Source organism: Bactrocera tryoni, chromosome 1 (assembly GCF_016617805.1).
Source record: "Bactrocera tryoni isolate S06 chromosome 1, CSIRO_BtryS06_freeze2, whole genome shotgun sequence".
In the NCBI taxonomy this organism is placed as follows: Eukaryota; Metazoa; Arthropoda; class Insecta; order Diptera; family Tephritidae; genus Bactrocera; species Bactrocera tryoni.
The window spans coordinates 65,866,079-65,892,190 of record NC_052499.1 but is presented as its reverse complement, the minus strand read 5'-3'; the positions used below and the strand labels follow the sequence as shown (position 1 = coordinate 65,892,190).

General features: G+C 32.0%; 1 protein-coding gene across 4 annotated transcripts in view; it reads right to left on the bottom strand.

Annotated features, from left to right (window-relative positions):
• The window catches only part of LOC120767026 (sodium/potassium-transporting ATPase subunit alpha), a 91,916-nt gene that overhangs the window by 29,246 nt on the left and 36,558 nt on the right, over positions 1–26,112 (bottom strand). The window contains exons 1-2 of one of the 4 annotated variants that reach the window (XM_040092866.1): positions 15,772–16,250; positions 13,038–13,101 (exon numbers count right to left, since the gene is read on the bottom strand). The exons of 1 other annotated variant lie outside the window; for it this stretch is intronic. In XM_040092866.1, coding sequence (XP_039948800.1) covers positions 13,038–13,052 — 15 coding nt within the window. In that variant the 5' untranslated portion in view covers positions 13,053–13,101; positions 15,772–16,250. Of the gene's footprint in view, positions 1–1,818; positions 2,194–13,037; positions 13,102–15,771; positions 16,251–26,112 lie in introns of those variants that run through there. 2 more of the 4 variants (XM_040092867.1, XM_040092868.1) reach the window with 2 other exon arrangements.

The window sequence follows — 26,112 nt, the reverse complement described above, 5'->3', positions numbered from 1 at the left end:
AGATAAATGTAAATAATTTACAACAAAACAATAACAATTAATGGAAACAGGTTTAAGCTACTGTAACAAATGATATAAGATAGAAAAACAACAACTAAAAATGCTAAAGCAGTGATTCAGAAATGCAGGCAAGAAAAAAAATATATAACAACAACAACAATAACGTTAATAATTTTAAATTTTTTTTCCCAAAACTTATTATTATCATAAGCAGCCACAAAATCGCTGCGATATCGAACTTTTGAAGCTTCCTTTAACCGAATTCTAATAAAATTGCTCACGTGATCAATTAATTAGTAATTTATATGAGTTAGAAACGTACGAAAATTATTCGAAAATGCAGAATAATTATATAAATTAAATATTTTCAATTAATAATTATATATTTTTCTCATAAAATAGCCTATAGCTGTTTTCTATTAATTGTGAAATGATCCACCATCAAATATAGAGATCGAGGAATCCCTGTATTTTCGAAACTTCGAATTTCGATTAGATTTTCAACGATTAATTATTTCAATATGTTTATTAGAAGATCTTAAAAATTCGGAAATTATAGCACTCTGACGATGCTTCGTTAAATAAATTAACGACATACATATTTATGTGTATACATACAAATATACGTATAAACATATGAAATGAGCAGGTGTAAACCAAAACTTGGCAAACTCTTGTATTTTCACTATTTTGCTTTGCTTTATTGTTGTTTTGCATTTTGTAATTTTCAAAACAAAATCACACAAAATACAAAAAAACAATTTTGAAATTTAAAAATAGAGCGAAAATACAAATATACAAATACATCCTCTCAATTAGAATACTTTTTTATTTTCAAAAATATTGATCAACGAGAGAATTGAGAGAATATTCAAATTTGTTGTTGTTTTTCGGCAGAAAAGATACTGGTTCGAAAGGATTTCGTAAAAAATTATATTTTCTAAGAATTATTTTATGTGTAGATGATTTAGCGGGTATTTTATTAATATTCGTTTTACTACACTACATCTATAAAGTGCTCAACCTGGCAGATCAGCGCATGCGACTTTTGCTTAAAAGCAAAAACACCGTTAGTTTGGCATTCACATTTGGCATCTTCGAAAAATTTTCGTATTTTATTGCAACTGTTGCGTTGTCATTCAAAATTTTTGTTTTCCTATAATTTAGCCATAATTTATGGCATGAAATACATAATATGCGCCGCTAAATGGAAGTGCAATATATTTGTCAATCACAACCCATATGAAAATGCTGTGAAATATTGGCGAGAATTATTTCTGTTTTTATTTCGTTTCTCATTTTTATTTTTATTTTTATAATTTTTTTATACTTTTTATTTTTTGTTTTATTTGATTTTATTTTCTTATATTTTATTATTTTTATTTTTCTTGTATTTTTAATATTTGTTTATTATTATATTATAATATTTTTATTTTTTTTTTAAATTTTATAATTTTTTTGATTTACATATTTGTAAGAATTTTACTTATATACTCTATACATAGCATATATTTTTTTAAATTTCTATTATTTTTTTTATTTTTTTATATTTATTTTAAATAGTTTTGTATTATTATTATTTTATTTTATTTTTTTTTTATATTATTATTTTGATTTATATGTAAGAATTTTTGCTTACTTATTTTTTTAATTTCTATTATTTTTAATTTTACTTTTTTATTGTATTTATTTTAATTATTTTTGCATTCTATCAACATTTATTTTTTACTTTTTTCTGGTCCAATTTTTGTTTACTTTTTCAATAGTATTTATTTATTTTTTTTAGATACATTGTAATTGTCATTTCTTCTTACGCACTTTTTATTTGCTTGCCGGCTGATTTTTAGTCTTCGTGTATTTCGTCGTCGTCTATTTCTTATTTGATTTGCCGCTATAAACACCGGTCACACCAAAGAGTTCAAACACCTCACCGAAAATTGGCAATGCGTTGGTAATTCGTTTCGGTTTCTTGATTTCGTTTGGTCTTGACTGCTTTGTTGTGCGTTTTCGTTTTATTATTTATGTTTTGCGTCTAAAATATACTATATTCGTTGTTGTTTTTATTTTGGCTTAACGCTTAGCCGGTGTAAAATACACGCGTAATTGCACGTCGAAGCGTTGCTGCTAATAAAAAAAAACGCTCGCAAGCCTCACGAAATATTTGGATTTTGTTTATGGCCTATTTTAGAGCACCTACGCTTGCAGTGTTGCAATTCGAGTGAAACAATTAACGGATTTTGAGTGCAAGATTTATTCGTTTCCACATATAAATGAGTGCAGTAGAGTTAAGGAAAGAGAGAGAGAGAGAAATATGCATAAATTAAAGATAAATAAAATTAATATTTACTTAATTAAATTAGGCTAACTTAGCACTACATACAGAAGGGTTTTATAAATTAAATATTTTCAATAAATATTTACATATACATTTTTCTCATAAAACGTGCCTGTAGTTGCTTTCTATTAACTGTGAAATGATCTACCTTTAAATACCGCGATTCTCTAATTCATCATGATTTTAATTAATTTATAGATATATTATATTCAGGTAGAACTAGCAAAAGGCGGTCAGTCCAAATGTTTAGAAGTGGGAAAGTGGGCTTCTCATTGTCTTTGCTTTGTTTTTATTATATGTAGGTAGTCTAACTATTCGGCATTTTTTGGTATTTTTTATTCCCTTTAAGCAGCCTAGTTGTGCCTTTACCGAGCAGAAATCTTCAGATTTCAAAACCACTCATCTTAAACATAACTAAATTTAATAAACTGGTCGAAAGTCCTAACGATAGTGGCAGTTGAATTGATCTGAAAAGTCAGTATATTCCAGAAGTTTTAGTTTTCAAAAGATCTCTTCAATTTACTAAATTGCATTGAATAAACAACTGGTATAAAAGTAATAAACTGGCATAACTAAGTAAGGATAACACCAGCTATACCAGATTAATTAGCTATTTACATGCTTTTTCCATTCGGAAGACATCTATTCCTGAATTTTTTGAGTATTCTGTGCTACACTTTTATTTTTCTCGAAGTGAGGGCGAATCGAACAAACAACTGGTATAAATGTAATAAATTGGCCTAATTAAATAAAGATAACACCAGTTATACCAGATTAATTAGATATTTACATACTTTCTTCTATGCGGAAGACATCTATTTCTGAATTCTATGAGTACGAGTATTGTGTGCTACATTTTTATAATTATGATTATTATGAGAGCAAATCGAAGAAACAACTGATATGCTGGTGGTATAAAATGGATTAATTTCAAACTCTCTTAGAGGAATTCAACTTGCCAGGAGAGCAGAGCTCAAGCGGACTAAGCAGAGAGAAGGTACATAAAGGGATTCTGAATGTCGCTGTTAAACTGGGAATTTGTATTATTTATCAGCAAACATTATAAGTATATAGCAAACAAAATATATACTATTATAAAACTAAATAAACTTTTTAATAAAATGTATGAACTTTTTTCATAAAATATATGAAATTTATTAATAATATATGTATATGATTTTTCATTATAAATAAATACATATATTACAATAAAACTATTATACAATATATTTTTTTACTCTTCTAAAATATTCTATAAATTTTATATTTCAATTGTTAACATGTCTATTGCAGATTTCCATTTTTGCACTTCTCTTCATGTTTTATATTTTTTTTTTACCAAATTTCAGGTTTTGTATGGTTTAAATGCACAAAAATAACATTTCAGCGAAAAAGTACATTTACTCTAAATTTCACATCCCAAAATGTCGAAAATTATCACCCACTTTAAAGTATCAAAAAAATGTACTTAAAAACACCAAAAAATATTCGAAAAACACTGAAATATACAAGTTTATATAAGAATAATGTATTCAAATTTCGCTGCACCAAAAAAAAATTCACTGTTATAATATTTAAAAAAAAAGTGTACTAATCAAAACGACGCCGCGAGGCTAGCCTTCAATGCCAACGCTGAATTAGCCGATTACTTGTGTGCACCTACTAAATTAACTTGTGACCAAACAATAAAGAAAAAAATGCTAACTGTCACTAAATGTGCTCTAGTGATACTCGTAATAGAATGGACAACAACAATGAGCTGATGAATGGCTAAGCGGCAATAATAGAGCCACACACACGTTTATTGGTGATATGCTTAAGCAAAGTTGGAACTGCATATATCTGTGCTTTTAGAAAATTTCTAATTCAGAATCATCAAGTAGCAGGTATGTACACTTGTGAGCGAAACATTGTTTACACATGTATTTAACATGCTAATATGTTACTAATACTAATATTTATATATAGTATATATTTTACTGCGAATTTCTGAAGCGATAAGCACGTTTTTTCGAAAAAAAAAATGCTGAAGAACACGTTCAGCGCACTGAGTGCTCCCTTAAACGGTTATAGCCGATTGCAAGACATAAATAATGCATGTTTTTATTGAATATATGAATATTGAATAAAGTGCTTTTACAGAATTAAATATACTGCGAAAAACCATCAGAATAGCTCCGAAAATAGGTGGCTGCGGTGAGGCAGATTTTTCTGCTTAAATTGTCATAAAACCAAAAACAAAAAAAAATAATTATTATTCCAAAAAATGACGAATTTTGCGAAAAAATGTATACTTCACAGTAGGAATCAGTATTTCAGAAATTTGTATTTTTTCTTTGATGACAATAGAAATCATTGTATAAAGCGATGCCTTGTACTCGGATATAAGTATGTATGTACATATGTATGTATATGGAGTTGGCTAGTGCGTTGTGTGTTGTGTATGAAATAATAAACTATGGAAAATATTGAAGTTAAATATCAATTTACGTCAGCAAACACACAAACACACACACACTGACATCAGGCGCCTTTATACCAGCAAATAAACATATGAATAAGCATAGTTTTGAGTCATATTTTTGCGGTTATATGATTCAAGAGTTCACTTGAAAAGCTTAGCTCTTGCATTTAACTGCACTGTAAACTGTCAACTGCTTCAAATTGCTGGAAAAAATACAAATATTTCAAATATTTTCAAATGCCAATAAAGTTTCAGAAATTTCGCTAATTTCGCGCTCAAATCACGTTGCACTAATTGGTTGCCTTTGAAAGCTTTTTCGTATTGTGCTGTCGCACCCCTTTTCCGTTGTTTTTTTTGTCATATTACAATGGCACTAAAGAACAATAAGTAAGGTTACAACAACAATAATGACAAGAATAAGCAGCTGAATGATTTGCTTTCCAGTGGCATCCAACTTTTGTAGGCAGCAATCACGTTTTCGGCATGTGCAAAATACACACACGTACACATACAAATATATGTATATACTTATGTATGCATAAATACACTTATTTGCATGTATGCGCTTAGATACATATGTATGTACATGCTCACACCGTGTTTAATTTGTTAATTCAATGATTTGTGGGAAAATAGGGGTTCGAGTACGCTATAGGCAGCCTTGAACGGACTTGTACGCTTCCTCTTACGAGGGTAGCAGCTAAAAATGATAGTTTGGTAAACTATATAATCGCTAAGCTAGCGCTGCTGCGATTTTTTCAATATTTTTATATTTCTAGTGAGTCATGCAAGCCTTTGCTGAACGCTCAAAAGTTGAGACTTGAGCGTAAGGCTAAGCGATCATAAAAATTATTGCCAATTTTGAGGTTTTTTTTCTTATTTTTAATTTTATTTTTTATTTTAATATTTTTATTTTATTTTTGGTTTCTTTATCAATTGATTTATTTTAGCAGTTGAACTCTTTGGGCACAACTGCAACGAAATTGTGTTGCGCAACGAAATTCCGTCACGATCGCAGTTTAACAAGGCGTCATGATATATTTACATACTACATATACAGCAGAGTTGTTTTAAACAATGCTTAGGCGTAATACTTGTGGGATTCAAAACTAGTTATAATTCTTACAGAGTTGCCATTTGTTCAAAAATAGGATGTAGCAATTTAAATAAGAAAAAGCTACAATATGGGCATCAAACGAGATCTAAAAATCCCTAGAAATGTTAAAAAGCTTGAAAGCATTTTTTTTTAAGAATCGCCATTTCTAGGCTGTCACTTTGGCTGTGCCCCTTAATAGTAGAAAATATTATGAGAAGAAAACGTGTCTAAAAATTCATATAACAAAATAAATATTGAAATATTGTGATTACACATATTTATAGGCAATTTTTTGAAACAGTGTTGCCACCATAAATTCAAATAAAAATCAAATTGATAATATTAGTATCAAACGAAGGTTATGTTGGAAATCTGGCAAGCAAATAGAAAATATAGTTTCGATATTTTGTGTTATCAAAAACCAATTGATCAGCAATATCAGCGAAATAATTAATGTTAAAATCTGTTATTTAGTTGTGAAATAGCGCTTATAACATTTAGCCAGCGAAGGTTGTTCGAGAAAGCGCTAGACCGTAAATTTGCTTTTTGATTTTATATATTTTTTGTGCAATTTTACGGAATTCGATAAATTGAAGAACTCTATGAGTGAAGAAACATGATCATTAATTTTTTTTTATTTTGTTATTTGTTAATTACGTTTTGTTTAAACTTTTTTATATTGTATTTCATATTTTATATTTTTTTTTGTAATTTATAAGTAGTTTTTAGAAAAGAAAAGAAAAATGCTCATTCAATTTCAATAAATTTTGTTTTTACATTTTAAACTCTACACATTTTAATAGAAAGAAATTTAATTTTTTTTACATTTTTTATATTTTTTTTATATTTATTTTATTTTATATTCTTTTTATACATTTTTTTTGTAAGTTAATTTTTTTACACTTTTTACATTTTATTTATTTTTTATATTTTTTTTGTAATTTATAAGTAGTTTTTATAAAAGAAAAGAAAAATGCTCACTCAATTTCAGTAAATTTATTTTTTTACTCTTTAAACTCTAAACATTTTTATAGAAAGAAATTTAATTTTGTTGAAATTTGTTTATATTTATTTATTTATTTTATTTTATATTTTTAATACATTTTTTGTAATTTATAAGCAGTTTTATAAAAGAAAAGAAAAATCGCTTTTTTAATATTTTTTTTTACATTTTAAACTCTATTTTTATAAAAAGAAATTTAATTTTGTTTAAATTTATATTTTTTTATTTTATTTTTTTTTTTAATTTTTTTTGTAATTTAATTTTTTAAAACTTTTTATATTTTATTTTATTATAAATATTTAAGATGTACATATACATACATACAAATACTTTCATTCTTTTTATTATTTTTATTTATTTTTTATTGTATTGCAATTAGTTCAGTCAGACAAAAGAAATACTAACAATCAACTTCAATATGATTTAAGCGTGTTGTAATTAAAAATTGTTTATTTTAATTAATAATAACTTATTTATATTTTTATATATTTTCCTTTTTCTTAATTCATTGCTTTGCACAAGTTCATATAAATAGTTTTTATTTACAAACATACACGGAATATGCACAATATATGCATGTAAATACAGTTGAACTTCCATAACTCAAACTACTACAACACGAAGTTCTCTATAACTCGAACTCTTCAAATTGGCAATAAAGTCAAATTTCATACAGATTTCCTTCCACAAGGCGAGGTCTCTTTAACTCGAAGTTTTTTTTTGTGGATTATGCTGATTCGAGTTAGGTAAGTTCAACTGTATGTGCATTCGATGCGAAACGTCAATGCAAATTTAGTACCTGTCCATTAAATTGTGCATAAATTTGTAATTGCTCAACGCTTTATACTAATAAAACTGCATGGCTACACATTGTGAAATGAAATTGAAATAAATTTGCAGCCAAGCGTTGGTGACGCATATACAAATTCATATATTATATACAATATATACTATAATGTATATATGTATGTATATACAAGTAGCCATAGCAAAACAACGCGAATGTGGTGCGAAAACGCTTGCGACTGAAGATCAATGCTGACAAACGTAACGAATGTGACGCCAAAGTCAGAAATATAAAAATATATCACAAAAATATAACAAAACAACAAAATTTAGGTGGTGACGTACATAAATGGATTAATAAATAAAAATAAAAACACATGTTTTATATAAGAGATTTGTGTAACTGAAGCAGAAGGAATTCCGAAAATCTGGTTGCTTAGATTCGAAACAAACAAGCGTACTAGTTTCAGTGACGTCGCAAAATAAAACGTGATTTCATGTTGTTTTGGTACCTCAAGGCCTACGCATACCCAAAATGTGCAAAAAATAAATACAAAATCAAAAAAACAATTAGAAAACGAAAAAATAATAATAAACAAAGAAACAAAAAATATGAGAAACCAAAAAAAATAGCAGAAACTGCAAAATATAATAATAAGCACGACAAAAATTCGCACAAAAGCTCAATGAAGCGACGAAAAATAAAGTACAACAAAACTGTGTACGCAAAAATTTGCCAAAGTACCCGTACTCGTACCAGAAACCGTTTTTTGAGCGTTGCCCAGCCGGCAACGTCATATTCGTGTGACCTAAACACATTTATTTCTTTTTTCCTGCGCTCTTCGTCACCTTCGTTGACTAAAATATACAGTTTGTTTGTAAACAAGCGCCGAAAGGCAAACGTACCGCGTACAATTGTACCAAAACGAAGCCATGTGCGATTATAAAAATAGCTACGGTACGCAAAGTCGAATAATAACACCAAAAAAAAAATCAACAACAAAACAGCCTGTATGCGTCATCGAAAACGAGAATACCCCACGACAGCCTGGATGAAAAAGTAAACGCATCAAGAAACACAGAAATTAAATCGGCAAATAAACTTGCCAAGCAATAACCGATAAAAAGAACGTGTTTGTATTTCGAAAACTGCAACCGGTTCGAACCGGTACGAAAGCAAAGCATGCGTGCGCCAAACGTATAGCGAACGTGCCTGCGTGCTGCGCCACAGCCAAAGATAACTTTGAAAAAATGTACGAAATGCGGCGATCAAAACAAAATGAAAACCAATAACCAGTAATGTAAGCACAGAGCTTTAGGCGTTCCGCAGAACTCTAAACACCGCTGTTGCTATCTATTATAGTTACCGAACACACTTGCCCACATATTTCGTTGTCAGACGTTTCGTGGAAAGAAACGCATGGAGTGCAAGTTAGTTATCTAAATGTGAAATACTACGTACACTAGGCTCGTAAATAGTAACCGCTTTGGAAAACCGGATTTTTTCGGTTCACTGTGAGAAAAAGCACGCGCCGTCGCCGGCTGTTCAGATTCAGCGCTGCTGACGCGCTATTTCTTTGAAACAACCCAGTGTTTATACGAGTATGCATATGTACTCGTGTTTGTATGCAAGACATTTAAAATTATCTAAATAAATATTGTAACTGCAAATATATACTAATTTATTAAAGGTTTTTTTTTTTTTTTTGCTGGCAGCGCATTAATTTGCATAGCAATTAGTGCTGTCTGTACTGTTAGTATTGCAGTGATCTTGTGATCTACAGGTGATCGTTGGTGTCTAAAGGGAAGAACCTTAATGAGAAACAAGTTAGACGAAAACGCAGTAAAAAACTAAATTAATTCAGTTATATGTAGAGCTAGATTAACAAGTCCTATAAGTGGTTTAACAGGTTTTCTTACAGACACGGTAAGCAACAGACGACCTATAAAATGAAGAAATGTGTTTATATAATTATATATACCATAAATGTAAGATCGATATGGTGGTGTTGTGATAGATAATAAATTTAAATATTGGGTACAAAAATTATATGAAATTTAAAACGAAAAATAGAACTAATGACGTCTTTGAGCAGTTAGCTTTCATTGCCTTAAATTTATAAACTAGAAATTTTTGAAATACTAAATATTCTTAGAAAATGATAATCTTAGAACACGATATTCTTAGAAAATGAGTTAGCTAAACAAAATCGATAACAAATTACGCGACGTGGTAAAACAATAAACGAACAACTAGCGATAAAAGAGAGATAAATTTCACTAGTGAAAAAGCGCTCAGTTGTTGAAGAGTAGAAGAAGTCGCTCTAGTACTATAATACTTTTTGTTATTTTTGTTCAATAAAATATCTTCTATAGTTTTTTTATTTTATTAAAAATTGTCATAATTGCACTATAAAAGCCACTAAAAGGTGTATTTACGAGACTTTGTTGTGCAAGAAATAAAAGGCATTTTTTCAAAATATTTATGAGTCGGCAGGTAAATAAATTAACAAATAAAACCCAAACAAAGCAAGAAATAAAGAAGAGTGATAAATTAGGAATAAGGCTTTCAAAACACCAATGTCAAAGTTAGATTTCACTCAGGGAGCGATTATATGACTAAAAGTGTAAAAACGGTTTAGGTGAAGGAATTTAAAATAAATTAGACAATTATCAAGCGTGAAACTGACAAATCGTAATCTCTTAAAAATTACCGTTAAGTATACATATGTAAGTGTCGATTTGTAAATTGTTAATTTTTTTTTTGTGAGTATAAAGCACAATTTACGTTTTCCCGCTTGTCGCTAAACGCCTAAGCCCTTTTATATGGTCGCCCATAAAGTAATAATTGACTTTTGTCTACAAGACACAATAAAGAAATTTAAAGTGATAACAAGAGAAATAGGTATGGCTGAATGTTGTGAAAATATTATAAAGCAATCACAGAACAATAAAAAATAATAAAACTCAATAAATAGCGTGTACGAAGAGTTGCAATGACAATTTGCTTAATGCCAAAGCATTTCAGGCCAAAAATGCACGATGAAGTACTAGCAGGTATTTTCACGAAGTCGAAATTGAATTATTGAATTTGATTATCATTTTGAGACATTAAATGATTTTTAGATATATATATATGTAGGAAATAATTATTTACATGCTAGGAAGAAGAAGAAGAACCGTTTTTATACCCTATTAAGGCCACAAAGTTTGTAACAGTCAGAAAGAACGATTGGAGATGCTATATAAGTTATAAGAATTATAGTCCAAGACAACGACATAATCTCCAAGCAAATTGTTCATATCGACAGCTTATAGCTGCCATACAAACTGAATGATCTTTATAATATTTGGGAAGGATTATTGTTCAAGACAACAACACAATGTCCGAACAAATCGTTCAGATCGGACGACTATAGCATATAGCTGTCATACAAACTGAACCATCACAATTAAGTACCTGTATGGCAAACTTTTTTATTTGACGAGATATTTTCACAATATTTGGCTTGGATTTTTATCCAATTAAAGGCTATAATCTCCGAAAAAATTGCTCAGATTGGAATATTATAGCATATAGCTGTCATTCAAATTGAGCAATCAATATCAGGATAAAATTCTTTTTATATTCTTTTATGCTTTTAAAAATGTACTTGTGAAGGGTATTATAGCTCAGCTGCAGCCGAAGTTAACGAAATTTCTTGTTTTTGTACTATTTTTTAATAGTTTATAATATATTATGTAATTTTGAAACATTTTACTTAATCTGTTTCAGGTAATTTAGTCAATATTTGTTTTTTTCCTTAATTCATTTCATAATATCTCAATTATAAATTTTTACAGATACTATATACTTTTAATTAGAAATAGTTTTATTTTAATTTGAAATAATTATTTTTTTTATTCTTATTTTTTTTTATTAAAATTTAGTTTTTGTTTTATTTTTTTCAATTTTATTTTCTTTTTTCCAAAATTTTTTTCCAAGTTTAATAAAAATATATTTAATATATTATGTTAATTTGAAAAATTTACTTTAATATGTTTAAGCTAATTTAGCCAACATTTTTCCCCCTTTATTTATTCCATAATATTTCAATTACATATTTTTTAGATTATATACTTTTATTTAGGGAAGTTTTATTTTAATTTAAAATAATTAATTTTTTATTTATATTTCTATTTTTTTTATTTTAATTTCTTTTTTGTTCAATTTTATTTTCAATATTTTTATTTTCCTTTATTCTGTTCAGTTTATATGTACATATATAATTTTTTTTTATTTTTGTTCCATAAAAAAAATTTATTTTATTTTACTTTTTTTTAAATTTTATTTTCAATATTTTATACTTTTATTTTGTTTATTTTATGCTTTATATAATTTTATTATATAAATTTTTGTTATTTTTGTCCCATAAAGAATTTTTTTATTATATTTTATGTTTCTTTTTCAATTACATTTTTAATATAATTACAAAAAATACATTTTCCTTCTCTAGTTTTTTACTAATTTTATTTAATTTTTCCAATAACATTGATGAACGATTAGTTTTCCCGAACATTTGGAGCCACTTTTATTTTTTTTATTTTATAAGAAGATATGTAAATATATAAATATATTTTTAAAAGCTATAGTTTTCAGTATTATGTTCTTGTAATCTCACAAAGAGATAATATTTAGATTTGTAAATCGTAAGAGCTCTAATCTGGTAGAACTAGTATTTAGTTATGACAAAGAAATATTCCATATAAGTATCACCACATTTAAGCTTAAACGCGATCTCAGCAAATCTGTTACACGAAGAAATCTTAGGTCATACATATATTTTGTAAAATATAAATAAGTATAAAAAAAATTGTTTCTTAAGAAATTTGGAAAACATACTGATTGATAAACCGCATACTGACTCACAATTTAATTTAAAGAATTCCCACCGCTTAAGGGTACTAAACATTTTATTTCATTTGGCCTTTTCTAATACGAACGTGTCAGCGTCATCTCTAGTTTCATTTTCATACTTTCATTTCTGTTTCATTGTTTTTACGCGCTTAACAACACGAAGCAACGGCTTATGGGCTTCAATAAACAAGTGTGTACTATATTTCATAAGCGTAAATATTTACATGACCAACTGATAATAAATAATGAAAATATTATACTTTTGCAACACAATACAGCGAAAGACGAATATTATAAATACAAAAGTGTGCATATTCATATGAACGAGTATGTATGTATGTAAATAAGTATGTGTGTGAGTAGAATAGAAGTATGCACTTGGCGAATAATGCTTATGCAGTTGTAAATATAAAATAAAGTAATCAAAAGCAGAAGCTTCTTTTCACGTTTACCCACCTGATCGTCACTCATGTTGCGGTTTGTCGTTTAGTGGTAAAAAAAAATATTTAAGGCGAAAATTCTATAGCGAAATTGGCAAAACGGTGAAGTTGTCGATGGTTAAAAAATATAAAAAATAATTATAATAAATTAATGGTTATGTCTGAAGTTGATGTATCCGTTAAAGGGCGATAAGCGCAAGTAGAACGACTTTTATATACATACATATATGTAGATATATATACATATATTGGTGTGTGTTGCGGTGAAAAGCGGGTCAAGCGGATTATGCAATCGCAGGCATGCAAATTCCCATACATCTATGTGCGCGTGTGTGTATGCGTGTTTGCAAAATGAAGCGTGTAACTGCGCAACGTGTCAAACAGGCTTCGGTTAACACAATTTTCAGTTTCGCAAGGACCCGTACTCGTTGGTACAGAATTGAAATTTCGCATGTGCTCGCATCCACTTCAACTTGTATGTACATACATACGTATTTGACTGGAAGTGAGTTGTGGTTTGTTTCAGTTATTCCAAAATTGGAAAACTAGAGGTTGAAAATGATTATTGGAAATGGAAAAGCGTCAGCATTCAAAAAGAGAGCGGTCACTTTCACGCTACTGCAGGGATATGCGCTCTCTGCAGAGTGTTGGCTCTGGCGAAGAGTAGCTTAAAAAGCACGCTCTGTCTGTGAAAAGCAGATGGAAGCTTTTGAAGCCAGTAAAAACAGATATTTTTGCGAAATTTCAATTGGATGAGTTCGATAGATGGACAATTTTTCTACTTTTCGATTGAGAGAGCTCGGCATGATGAAAAATATTCAATCTTAAAATGAAGAAAAACTACTTTTTATATTTTGAAAGCGGTTAAAAAGCTTTTGCAGCCAAGAAAAGCAAACATTTTTCAGGAAAATTAATTGAAAGAGCTCGGGATATCGAAAATTTTTGATTTTTTTTTTTGGAGAAAGGAAAATATTTTTAATATTTTTGAAAATTCAAAAAATTTAGTTTTTTGAAATTTCATATGGTAAAATATTTCAAAAATATGGTATAAATGAATATTTATGGATTTTCAATATTCCAAATAGGTCTTATGTCTTAATAAAGCAGAAACCGAGCATATATGTATGTATGTAACGCCGTTGTACTTGGTACTTAGCAACTGCAATGAAGTTATTTTTTGTGATAAAAATAAGGCTGGAAATTTTGATTCATACAAAGAGCAAGGAAATTGACAAAAAATTTATAATTTTCCTCAGTTGTTGGATATATATGTATATAATATGAGAAATATTATTTAATAATTTTTCAATTATATCGTATTAGATAACAAGGCTTTCATTTCAACAATCATCGAAATTTATCATATACACCATTACATAAACTATGACCTCCACTTTTATCTAAAATCTCACGATAAGCCTCTACTATTTTTTCGCCTTTTTCTTTTTTTTTGGATGTTTCGACAGGCATAAATTAATATGAATCACAATTTTGCCTTCAGATAAGCGCTTGTAATGATTGATTATATTGCAGACAATGATAAGCAGCACAAGTGCGGAAGTAAAGTCGGCAAAAGCCAACGATAACAGACATTGCTTTGTAAAATTACAAACGTTTAATTAAGAGAAAAATGAAAAGCAATATTAATTGTCTTTTTCAGGTTTAGTCAAAGCAAATATTTAATTCGAAAATTTCGAGAAAATAATTTGAAAATTCCTTTGACGTGCCATTAGTTCCTTAGTATAGAGCACTAGGCTAACAGTTTTTGGCTGTGAAAAATCGAAACTGTTGTGCAACGCATGTGGTGTTGAGCGAGCGCGCCCTCTTGTACGCCCAACTCGGCGCAAGGCGGCCCACACGACGTATGAGTAACATCATAATCGGCGCTGGCGTCGTTTCCTTTGGCGGCGCTTTGGAGTGCGCGGCGGCTATGCCCTCCTTCGTATACACATAAATGGTACAATTGTGCTTTGCCCTTCTTTTAACAAGTTTCCACCTACAACAAACACACACACACACACACACACAGAAATTGGTGTAAAGTATGGAATATAGCGCCAAGAATGCGCCAGCGCCTCAACACTTCGCATTTCTACTTATGTATGTATGTATGATTATGGTTTGTCCGTACGTTCCTAGCACTCTTTTCTTACACCACTATATATATGTATAAATGTCTGTATGTATATGTACGTTCTGCTTGCGCACTTTTTCGATCGATTGAATTTTTCTTAAACCGTTAACTGCACACTTTTCGCTCAATCAATACTTTATTTATACAATTTTTAACGAGTCAGCATTTTTCGTAGTAAAAAATATTATTTTTTTTTTTTTTTGAATAATTTATTTTTTCTCACTTTTCGCCATGTTCTTAAGCACATATATACAAAAACACACTTCACGAAGCAGCACACACGCGCACATGCGAGTTTTCATGCGTGATGTGTGTCGAGTTTATGGGCAAGTTGAGTTGAGAAAAATCGATTTCGAACAAGGACATTTTCTACAGCACTTCGGCGCCACCGCTGCTGCGCCTTTGCCACTACTTGTGCCTTTGCCAACGCCTGCGTCACAAGCCAAGTCTTACGTTGAGCCCCCAAATGGTGCTACACAGAATTCCACTTAGTGAAAAAATGTTTGCAAAACCTTTGGGACCACAGCGGCGGAATGGCCTTTTTGTTGGCATATGCAGTGGCACGGTGTGGCACAATTTTATATATATGCTATATGATGATTTTATGATTGGGTACCTGACTGCTGCGGCAGCTACTCGGGGTGGTATTACACAATAATTTTTCCTGTTTCTATTCGATGTTATAGTTGTTGTTGGTTTTTTTCCGGGGGTTACTAAGTAGCCCCTAGCGCGTTTTGAAATTCTCCCTTGCTTGGACGTATATGTAATTAAACGTTTGATTTGCACTTTATACTCTTGTTAATTGATTTTCTTTTTGTATGCCAAATACTGTCGTTGAATTGTTTCCGCCTAAGCGTAGCGGTTTGTACTTTTCGGATTTTACTTCAAAAACTTTTCAATATCCTTATTATATGTACATATATATGACTTTTTCCAACTATTTTCCACCACCACACAGTATATATATAATATTTCTATTCTCAAAAATTTTCTATTCTTTTGCTCTGCGCTTAAGTGTTGTGTAAGAAGCCCGCGAGACGAGTAGAGAATCTCTGCCTAGACCGACCTTCCTTGTTCGGTATCAGCGCTCGACTGAAAATTTTCAACGCGTACAGAGCGATTAAGCTTTCACTGTCAGCCAACGAGCCAACGAGCCCACGAGCCAAACAAACACACAATTCACCGCCGAACGCCGCTCGCCGCTCGCATCGTGCTCGACCGACGGGCAGCCAGCCTGCGCTCTGCCTTTTCGTTCACATTCCAACACACTCAACACATGTTGTTGCTGTTGCCATGGCCCTGCCGTACGTCGCCGAAAGCTAATCGACCGCTTTGTTGTTGAGTTCCGCCTGTGACAGCCGCGCAGCAGCAAGAGAGTCCGAGCGCGCGCGCTCACTCAACAAATTCGACAACAATAAGAACAATTATATGCCATAATAAAAGCAAGCAAATGTAATAAAAATGCTGAGCTGATGGCGGGTAGGAGGAAATCAATGAGATACTATGGAAGGGTATTGTATGGGACGAGCGCAAAATGCACGGAAAGTTTTCGATAATTTTGCTGGTTTCTGCCCGAATCCCTCAGATTGCTCTTCGCTTCAAATATCTCAGAGCACATGGTACTCGTTGTGACAGGGTGGAAAACGGCGAGTAGCAACAATTGCACGCTGATATGAGCCTCCCTTGGCATGAACCGTTGCAAATGTACAGTGGTGTGTTTTGGTGCTTACACGTTGATTTCGTGTTTTTTTTTATTAGTTATGCAATTTAGTTGAAATTAATTTTGGAATTTTTCAACTGATTTACCATATTTTATATACATATGTGACCTGGTCTACGAAAAGGGGGATTAGGAGAAAAAAGGAGAACAATTAATGAGATAACGAGAAACTGACAATTATTTTTAACAGCTTTTCCCAGAAAACTAGTTTTCGCACGTTAGCCCCCTTTTCGTAGACCAGGTCACATATGTATTTTATTTTTATACCCCGAGCGGGGTATATTAAATTTGTCATCAAGTGCAACACCAAGAAAGAAACGTGGGTGGTCCTATAGGTAAAATACATTAGTAAATGATCAGCATGAAGGGCTGAGCCGATTTAGCTGTAAGCGTTTGTCCGTCTGTTCATCTGTATATATGCGTATGAGTCGGTAAATTTTTGAGATATCAATCTGAAATGGCACACACCTCCGTTTCTTTTCAAGAAGTTGCTCTTTTGTCAGAATGACAGATTTTGGACCAACATATCATATATGTACATAGCTGCCATACAAACTGACCTATCAAAATCAAGTTTTTCTGTGACAAACCCATTATATGACAAGATAGCTTCACTAAATTTAGTATGGATATTTTTCCGAGGCAATGTTATAATCTCCAAATATATTGCTCAGATCGGACCACTACAGCATATAGCTGACATACAAACTGAACGATCACAATGAAGTCCTCATACGGAAAACTTTTTTATTTGATAAGATATCTTCACGAAATTTGGCATAGATTATTATCTAAGGCAACGCTACAATCCCCGAACGCATTATTCAAATCGGATCACTATAGCATATAGCTGTCATAGAAACTGAGAAAGAAAGCGTGTTGATACAAATTCACATAAATTCATGTCAAAGTATAACGACCGTTAATGAACACAATTATAGATTTTTTTTGCGGAAAAACAGACTCCGGCAACTGAATTCTCCATACACTGTAACTTTGCCAGAACATTTTTTCGTGCTCATACAAATAATCAAGAACATTTCATACGACCACACGCCGAATCTCTTTGCCGCTGCCGCTCTCTGTACATTTTGTTGCTGGCCGCACACATCTCATTTGTGCGCTGTCGTCATCAGCCGGAATTGCCGATGTGCGAGATTTTGCCGCGATTTGTTAGTTTAATCGCTTTGTTGGCGATACAAACCGCACACCGCACCAGCACTCACCATCTCCGTCCCCAACACCGTCACCGCACGCGAAGAACTCTGATAAAACCAATTTCCAGCGCCAACAAATAATCAACACAAATGAAGTGACATTGTTGTTACTGCAGGCGAGTCAGCGAGCGGACGGGGCGGCAGCGGAGTGCGACACTAAACGCCAAACGAGAGCGGCCGACGCGGCGACAGAGCGACCGACCAGCCGAGCGTGTGCATAAAGTAGAGCAAAGCAAGAAGTCACGATTCGAGAAATTGCACAAATTGGTTTGCAAGAAACGCGAACGAAGCGCAGCAGCAACAACAACAGCAAAAACATAGAAATCACACATTTCATACAAAAATTGATTGAGGCACACGAACACATACATATACATATATGTACTTATGTACATGCCAACAGTGGCACCAACAAAAGCTTGTTAAACACACAGATACAATTGAGTGCGGCTGTCTGTGCGTGTGCTTGTCGAGATAAAATGTGTGGCACTGTGGCAAGTTGTACAAGCACCTGCCACTTCTTCCTACAGTGGGGCAGGCAGGCAGGCAGGCCAACTGGTGGGGCGGCATAATAACTCATATTGGCGTATATTTGTATGTATGTGTGTATGTGTTTGTACGCTATGCAGCAGTCTATATGTATATTGTTGGCTACGTAACGGTACTTGCTGGCGCTGGAGGCGATGACGTGTTCCACAGGCTGCGCTTACAAGGACTGCAAAATACAATTAAAGTATATTATGTGTGCATTAACGGTATTTTCATAAGGCAATATGGTTTGAACGGCCTTTGTTAGAAGTAAGCTTCAATTGTACTTCGTCCAGCTTACGGTAAATTTAATGTGAAAAAAACTTCAAAGTGTAGGTATAGTCGCTAGGTGAATTTATTTCAAATAAATATTTTGTATAATTTGATGAACTGCATGCATAATCGTTGTACAGCGGCATGCATTGCGCATGCGCCTAAAAGACCTTAACAAAACCAGTTTTGAACACACCCGCAAAGCTACAAAGCACAAATGTGTGTACTTGTATATGTGTGTGTATGAGTGTGTGCCGCATACCAGCTCAGCAAAGTCAGATTAAGGGATGAAAGCGCTTAGAAAATGTAGCACACCATGGCAAAGAGCGTAAAACAACAACTACAAAAAAGATAAGTAATAATAAAAATAAAAAACAATCTGGCAGCACTAAAATTTTATGCTTACGATTTGTATGCCGAAACTCGAGCTGTAATGGCATTATTAAAATAAAGTCAGATTAAGTGAAGGAATTTGCACAGCGCGCTCTCCAAAGCAACCCTTAGCTGAACCGAAGAATAAAGAAAGAATAAAGATGTCAAGCAACTTTATGGCTGAAGTGCGCATAACTTCATATTATGCAACCATATTGATATTTATGTGCGTATAGGAATGTGTGCGCTACTCAGCTAGCTGAGGCCAAAAGCAGCGAGTAATTTACGACAAAAATCGACGTACAAGACAATAAGACGAGTTTAGGAGAAAAAAAATTTAAAAAATTATAGAAATATACTTAAAGAACGGCTGTGACGTCAAATATCCAAAAATCGCTTGTCAGACGCCACACAATCAATCAATTGCAAAAGGCTATAGATACAGGAAAGAATGATACACATGACACAAAGCTTATGTTCAAAGTATACCGTTAGCTATTATTAAAAGCTAAATTTACCGATTGGTAACAGAAAATTTAATCAACTTTATATTTATAAATTATATATATACATATGTATATGTATATATAAATATATTTATGTACTAGTGTGCATTCCAGCAAGAAGAAGCATCGACGAAATGGGGCATAACTGCATGACGCATACTTGGCATGGGACAACATGTGGTATGCGGGCCATGCGACAGGAGGCACGGCACGGCATATGTGCGTGCATTGGACGTGAGCGCATTGTTCCAAACGCCATATGATTATGAGCACATTATACAAAATAAGTCGAGAGTATAGGAATAACAAATATTTAAGGAGTTCATATGAGGTTTGGGGGGGAGTGGAGTTACTCAACTCAACACATCTCATTAGGTCACAATAAAAGTCTGAAGAAATAAATAAATAATTTTCTCTTGCCTGGAAAAATAATAAAAGGCAAGTGGGGTGGGGTTAAAATGGTTAGGAAGACAGTAATTAAGGTAATGAGAAGATTGCATTTCTATTCCCATGCATGCATTTTAGAGTCGATAATTAGAGTTTTTTAAGCTTAGATATACTCCTAAGTATGCATTTTAGAGTCGATAATGATACTCTTTTAAGCTTAAATATATGACGCTTGTGAAGTTTAACAGCGAATAAATGATAGGAAGCTGAAAATTGTAGAAACTGAAATCGGGCTCAGGAAAATTCCATATATTTTTTCCAGCTATTGTCAATAACAACAGCCTAAGCGCACAAAAACTTAATTCATAGAAAGGAGGGTGGATGAGTTTGATCCAAAACCCAACAGTGATTGTCATGAAAAATCTCCTAGAGAATTTTCTGGGGCTTACTTGAGATCGAAGAAGAAAATATATTACAAATAAAATTATTAAAATATTTTTATAACTATAAATAAGCAATATATTAACAAAATATTGCATTACCAGGTTGAGAATTGTAGTAATGTATAAAAGGCGTGTATGCGCCTAAAAGTATAGCGCGTATTTCGCATAATTTTGGACATATATTTCTCTAAAATAATTAATGGATTCTTTTTTGAAAATTTTCATATAATTTTTCTAAAATAATTAATGATTTTTTTCAATTCTAGATATTTTTTTTAAATATCTACTCGTTTACTTTGTGCCTTTGTGTAAAAAGTTAAAGAAACATACGACTTGATTTTTGAGTGGTCCGATTTCGGTGAATCCGACAAATGGAGAGAAAAAGAGAAATGGAAAGAAAATGTGCAAAATTTCAAATCAATATCTCAAAAACTTAGGGACTCAAGTTCGCTTATATATGTATGTTACAGAAAAACGGACCTACCGACGACCGACAAAGCTAAATCGACATAACTTGTCATGCTGATCATTTATAAAAGTATTTTAAGGAGTCTCCGATTCTAATTGTTGAAAAAATCGTGTAAATTCACTATACCCCCTAACTCACTGGCCCTTCTTCAAAAAGCAGTTTAAGGTAGTAGTCTGGCAACTTATGCCTATTTTCATGACTTCTTTGGAGGGTGGTTTTTTATAGGAAAATAAAAATGAATTGTCTTGAATATTTAGAGTGTTTTTATTTACATATTGAAAATATAAAAAAAAATGTATTTGAAAAAATTTAATACTTTATTGCTATTATTATTGTCACTCGAAGTTGGAACCTCAAAAAAAAAATGCACGTGGGTGGCCCGGGTGATTTTGGCTCTTGATGTTATCTGAAATCAAATATTCTTGATTATTCTTAATCTATAGACATGTCATTCTGGTCGGAACTAATGACGTTAAATTTCAAGGCTAAATAACAAAATGACGAAAGTCATTTTATTTTTGCAAATAAAGGGTTGTAAAATAAAAAGTTAAGGGTGAAAAAAATTTTCGTTAGTACCGACGAGAACTATAAGTGTGTAGAACAGCCTTTTAAAATTTGAAAGCAATCGGTTCAGTAGAAAAAAAGTTAGGACCGACCAGAAAAACAATGTTTTGAGAAAAACGCATTTAAAGTTCAACAACTCCGAGAAAGAGGATTCCGAGGCGCTCTAGGAAACTCGTTATAACTCCCGAAATATTTCGAATTTCTATCTGAAATTTTCACAATATATTCTCAAGACATTGTACTTTCAAATTAAGCAAAAAAAATTTCGATTTTTTGAACCCAAGTTACCAGACTACCACCTTAAAGTTACTCTCCGCAGTAAGGCTGACTGCAGGGATTCCATACTTAAGCTACTACTGAGGGGAGCATAATTCAGTGGTACACTGAGGACATCGGAGGTACTGCAGGACGCTCAGCAAACTTCTGCCGCGGCTTCTAGGATGATGATTAATCTCCTCCGAGACAAAACGGAAGCGAGCGATCCATTGTTGTGCTAAACGAACTGATACAACATCGTCTCCGTAAACTTCACAAATTTCATTGGTGGCATGCGTGGCATTCTTCCCTCTTTATAAAAAATTTACAAAATATAGCGAATTTCGTCATTATTTTCATTCATTTTTGAACAGCTGTAATTTTTTTCAAATTCTCCGAATTAAATTTTATTGGTTAAATGAAGCTTAAAATATTAACTTTCCAGCACTATATGGTATGACACAATGTGATTGGTAGCACTGGAGATATACGACTGCGACAACATCTATTGACAAAATACGAAAAGACTTTTTCGACTAGCCAATATATTTGATTTTCAAGTCTAATACCTTTCTGTTCTATCGAAAATTACTACGGGATTCGACTACCGGCCCAGACATACAATAGCATATGTACATGTGAACAAACAATTTGCTATAAATTCATCATTTAACGCCAAACACAAAAACTGCTGATCGATTAATTGACATTTAAATACAAATTGTCACGATTTTCATATCTATATCATTTGTTATATACACATAGTACGAGTATATGTCTACAAACAACAACAGCGCCGTCATATTGTGTCATATAAGAAGAAAAACGCTGCATCGAATTGATCAATCAGTTTGAAATCGAAGTGAGTGAGGCCAAAAGAATAAAAATCATCAAAGCGATAACAAACTAATATACACTTTATAGATATGCACATAGACACGCACACGCACACACACACATATGCATGAAAAAAAACATATGCATGAATGCAAACACCGATTTGACAGGCGCTAATGGCGGTTAATGTGTGTTTGCATGTTTGTGTATGTGTGTGTGTGCGCATGTTAAAAATAAAAGACAATGACGTACAAGGGAAATGGGCTATTGGCGATGGCGTTGACGAGCCGCAGCGATAATTACGAAAGAGTAGCGAACAAAATCAATAAACGGTACAAGTGTAACTACACAGCGCCGCCTTTAGATATGCCATACAGTAACCAGATATTTACATATTGTCACCTAAAATGCAAAATAACGTAACAACACTTTTCATAAGCTTATAGGTAAAGGAAAAACGGTATAGTAGAAACCATTCATATTGAAACAAAATTAGAGTTTCGGTTATAAAATGGTTATATATTGGTTATAAGTTGGTTATATCTGACATTGGAAGCTGAAAATTTTATGCTACATGCATATACATATGTACATATGTAAAAGGAATGAAAAAAAAACTCAATTTCGATTTTTTTGTTGATACGTTGTTTCGCATTCTAAGTGACGACATGTACATGTGTTTGAGCGGCAATGGAAAAAGCAATCAAAAAGAAAAAGCCAACAACAAAAAGCAATCAAGTGTATCAACAACAACGTTAAAAAGTACCCAAAATTATCAGCACAACAAAAATCAAGCCAAAATGCCTATTCACAGCTATAAAAATTGTAGTGACTATTTTCATGCCAAGAGCTGGGGGTTGTGGGTGGGGGTTAAACAACTCAACACAATAGCGCTGTTTGTGGGTTAATGCGCAAAGCACACAAACGCTACACGCATAACGGTATATTATATATACTTATAGAGATTATGTAAGCGTACAAAATCGAAGCTTGGCATGCAAAGGACATTGAAATAGGATACCACTGCACTTCCTTTTGCCTGACATGTTTGGCACGACATCGTAATGCCCTTTGTTATGTAATATTTACAATCAGCTGGGGAGATTAAAAGAGTGACTTAAATGTACATATTTAAAATCGTTGTTAAGTGGGAAAGCGTGGTGTATGTATGAAAATTCTAAACTTTTGGGTATCCAACTAAATTGGGTTTAATGAATGGAGTATGAAAGCAGAACTATTTTTTCTTTTATATCTTCAAATAGCAACAACACAAAAAACGATAAAGTCGAAATTTATTTAAACGCAAATATTGGCAGTTGACAACCCTCATTTACTGCATTTCATTATTTGAAAAAATGTGGCAACTCTGTTCTGAACTTTTTAGCAAAAATATTTCTTAAGTTGCTTTGGTGTATTGTAGCTTTTGCGAAATAGTTATTTTAATTAAAACTTTATTTTTTAAGGTGGCAACTCTGTATATAGATATACATATATTATGTACATATAAATACTATTTATTTCTTGATTTTCATATCATACAATATTTTCTATTCATATTTAAGCAATTTTATTTTTAGACAGATGGCAACACTTTTAAAAAATATTCATTGATCCATGAGAGATGTGGTTTAAAGGTTTTAGCTTAAAAAAAAATACGCTGAAGTATTTCGTGAAGTCTTTTCAATGGCTTCGAAGTCTAAAAATTCAACACGAAGGGGCATAACCACGCAAAACCTTTTGTTTTTTTTGAAAGGAGCTTTCGGAGATCAGCTCTAGCTCCTTTCCAAATAAATATTTTTACTAATGCTATTTTTGAATATAATAATAAATTTAAAAGTTTTCTCAGAAAAAAAACTTGCAAATTCGCTTTTTTCGGCTTCTAACTGTATATAACCCCGTAACAATCAATAATTCAATTAAAAAAAAAAGAACTCCCTTGATACCGTAACCGATCTCCACCGTTCCTACAACAGACGTGTCTAAGTAACCGGAACGGGCCCTATTTTTAACCGGCCAAGGACTGTCAACTCGGCACCACTCCTTGAAATTACTTTAGGATTGTTTTTTGTCGCTACACCAACAAAAACAGAACTTATGAAAAAAGGGGTGGAGGAAGATTTTTCTGAGGATGATTTTTAACTTAAAGAAATCTAAATTAATCACAAATATAGCTAAGAGGCTGATCGGAGAATTTCGGAGAAATTTTTGTCACCGAACCTGAAAACAGTGCTTCGAGAAAAAACGCGTTTCAACTTTTGGGAGCGAATTATGTACATTGTGTTAAAGAAATTCTTACGAATACGCTCATATCTCCGAAACTATTTGCCAGCCCAACTTCAAATTTATTCTCAAATATTTGTACATTCATATACATACATACATATGTATACCGTAAAACAAAACAAAAATAATTATTCTGAAAGCTCTTACATTCTCCATCAAAGTTTCTAGCACAATATTTCAAATTATTTTCTGTAATAAACTGGTTATAAAGCAAAAAAGGAAAAAATGACAATGAAGATAAATCATAATATACATACATACATACACACCGACCGTTGAAGTCTACCAATAGACCTATAGTCTAACTTTCAAGGTCGATAAAAAAGTATCAAAAATTTAATACATTTACAGACAGAGGCGCCGGCAGCGGCAGGGACAGAAAAATATATTATTGTTGAAATGTCAAAACCAAAGTTTTGGTTTCACCGACTTGTACATATATTTATTTCGCATGTGTTTCGTATTTGGGTCATTAATCAAATTGGTATTCATACAGGAGAGCGTTTCAACTAACTACTTACACTCACATACATATGTATGTATATACATACATAGTATGTGTAACTAAATACAACAAGAAATCAATATTTGGCCATTAAACGCAATTCAAATATGACAACGAATTAACGATAGCCAAAAATAAATAAGTTATATACTTTTGCTATACATACTCGCACATACAATGAATGCATATTATAAAGCACTTGCTTATTAGAGAGCAATTGTTATCGATTTTTCACTGCTTTGGTGCAGAAGTGGCATTGTGGTATATAATTAAGAGCTAATTTAGGAATCTTTGACGCATCTAATTAGATACACGTGGGTAATTCAGTACTTAGCAAGTAAGTATGAGCTCATTTCAAGGACAATAAATGCGAGGGTTTTCAATTAGAGTGCTAATATTAATTTTCTTTGGGGAAAGAAGAGAATAAAGGATTAAATATTCGACTGGATTTTGTTTTGTATTTTGTGCTGTAATTTCGGTTTATGGTTTCAAACTAATTGGCACATTGCTCTGCTACTATTTAGTATTATTAGTATACATTTATTATGCAATATAATAACGGTCCAAAATGTACCACTAACTTAAAACACTGTTAGTT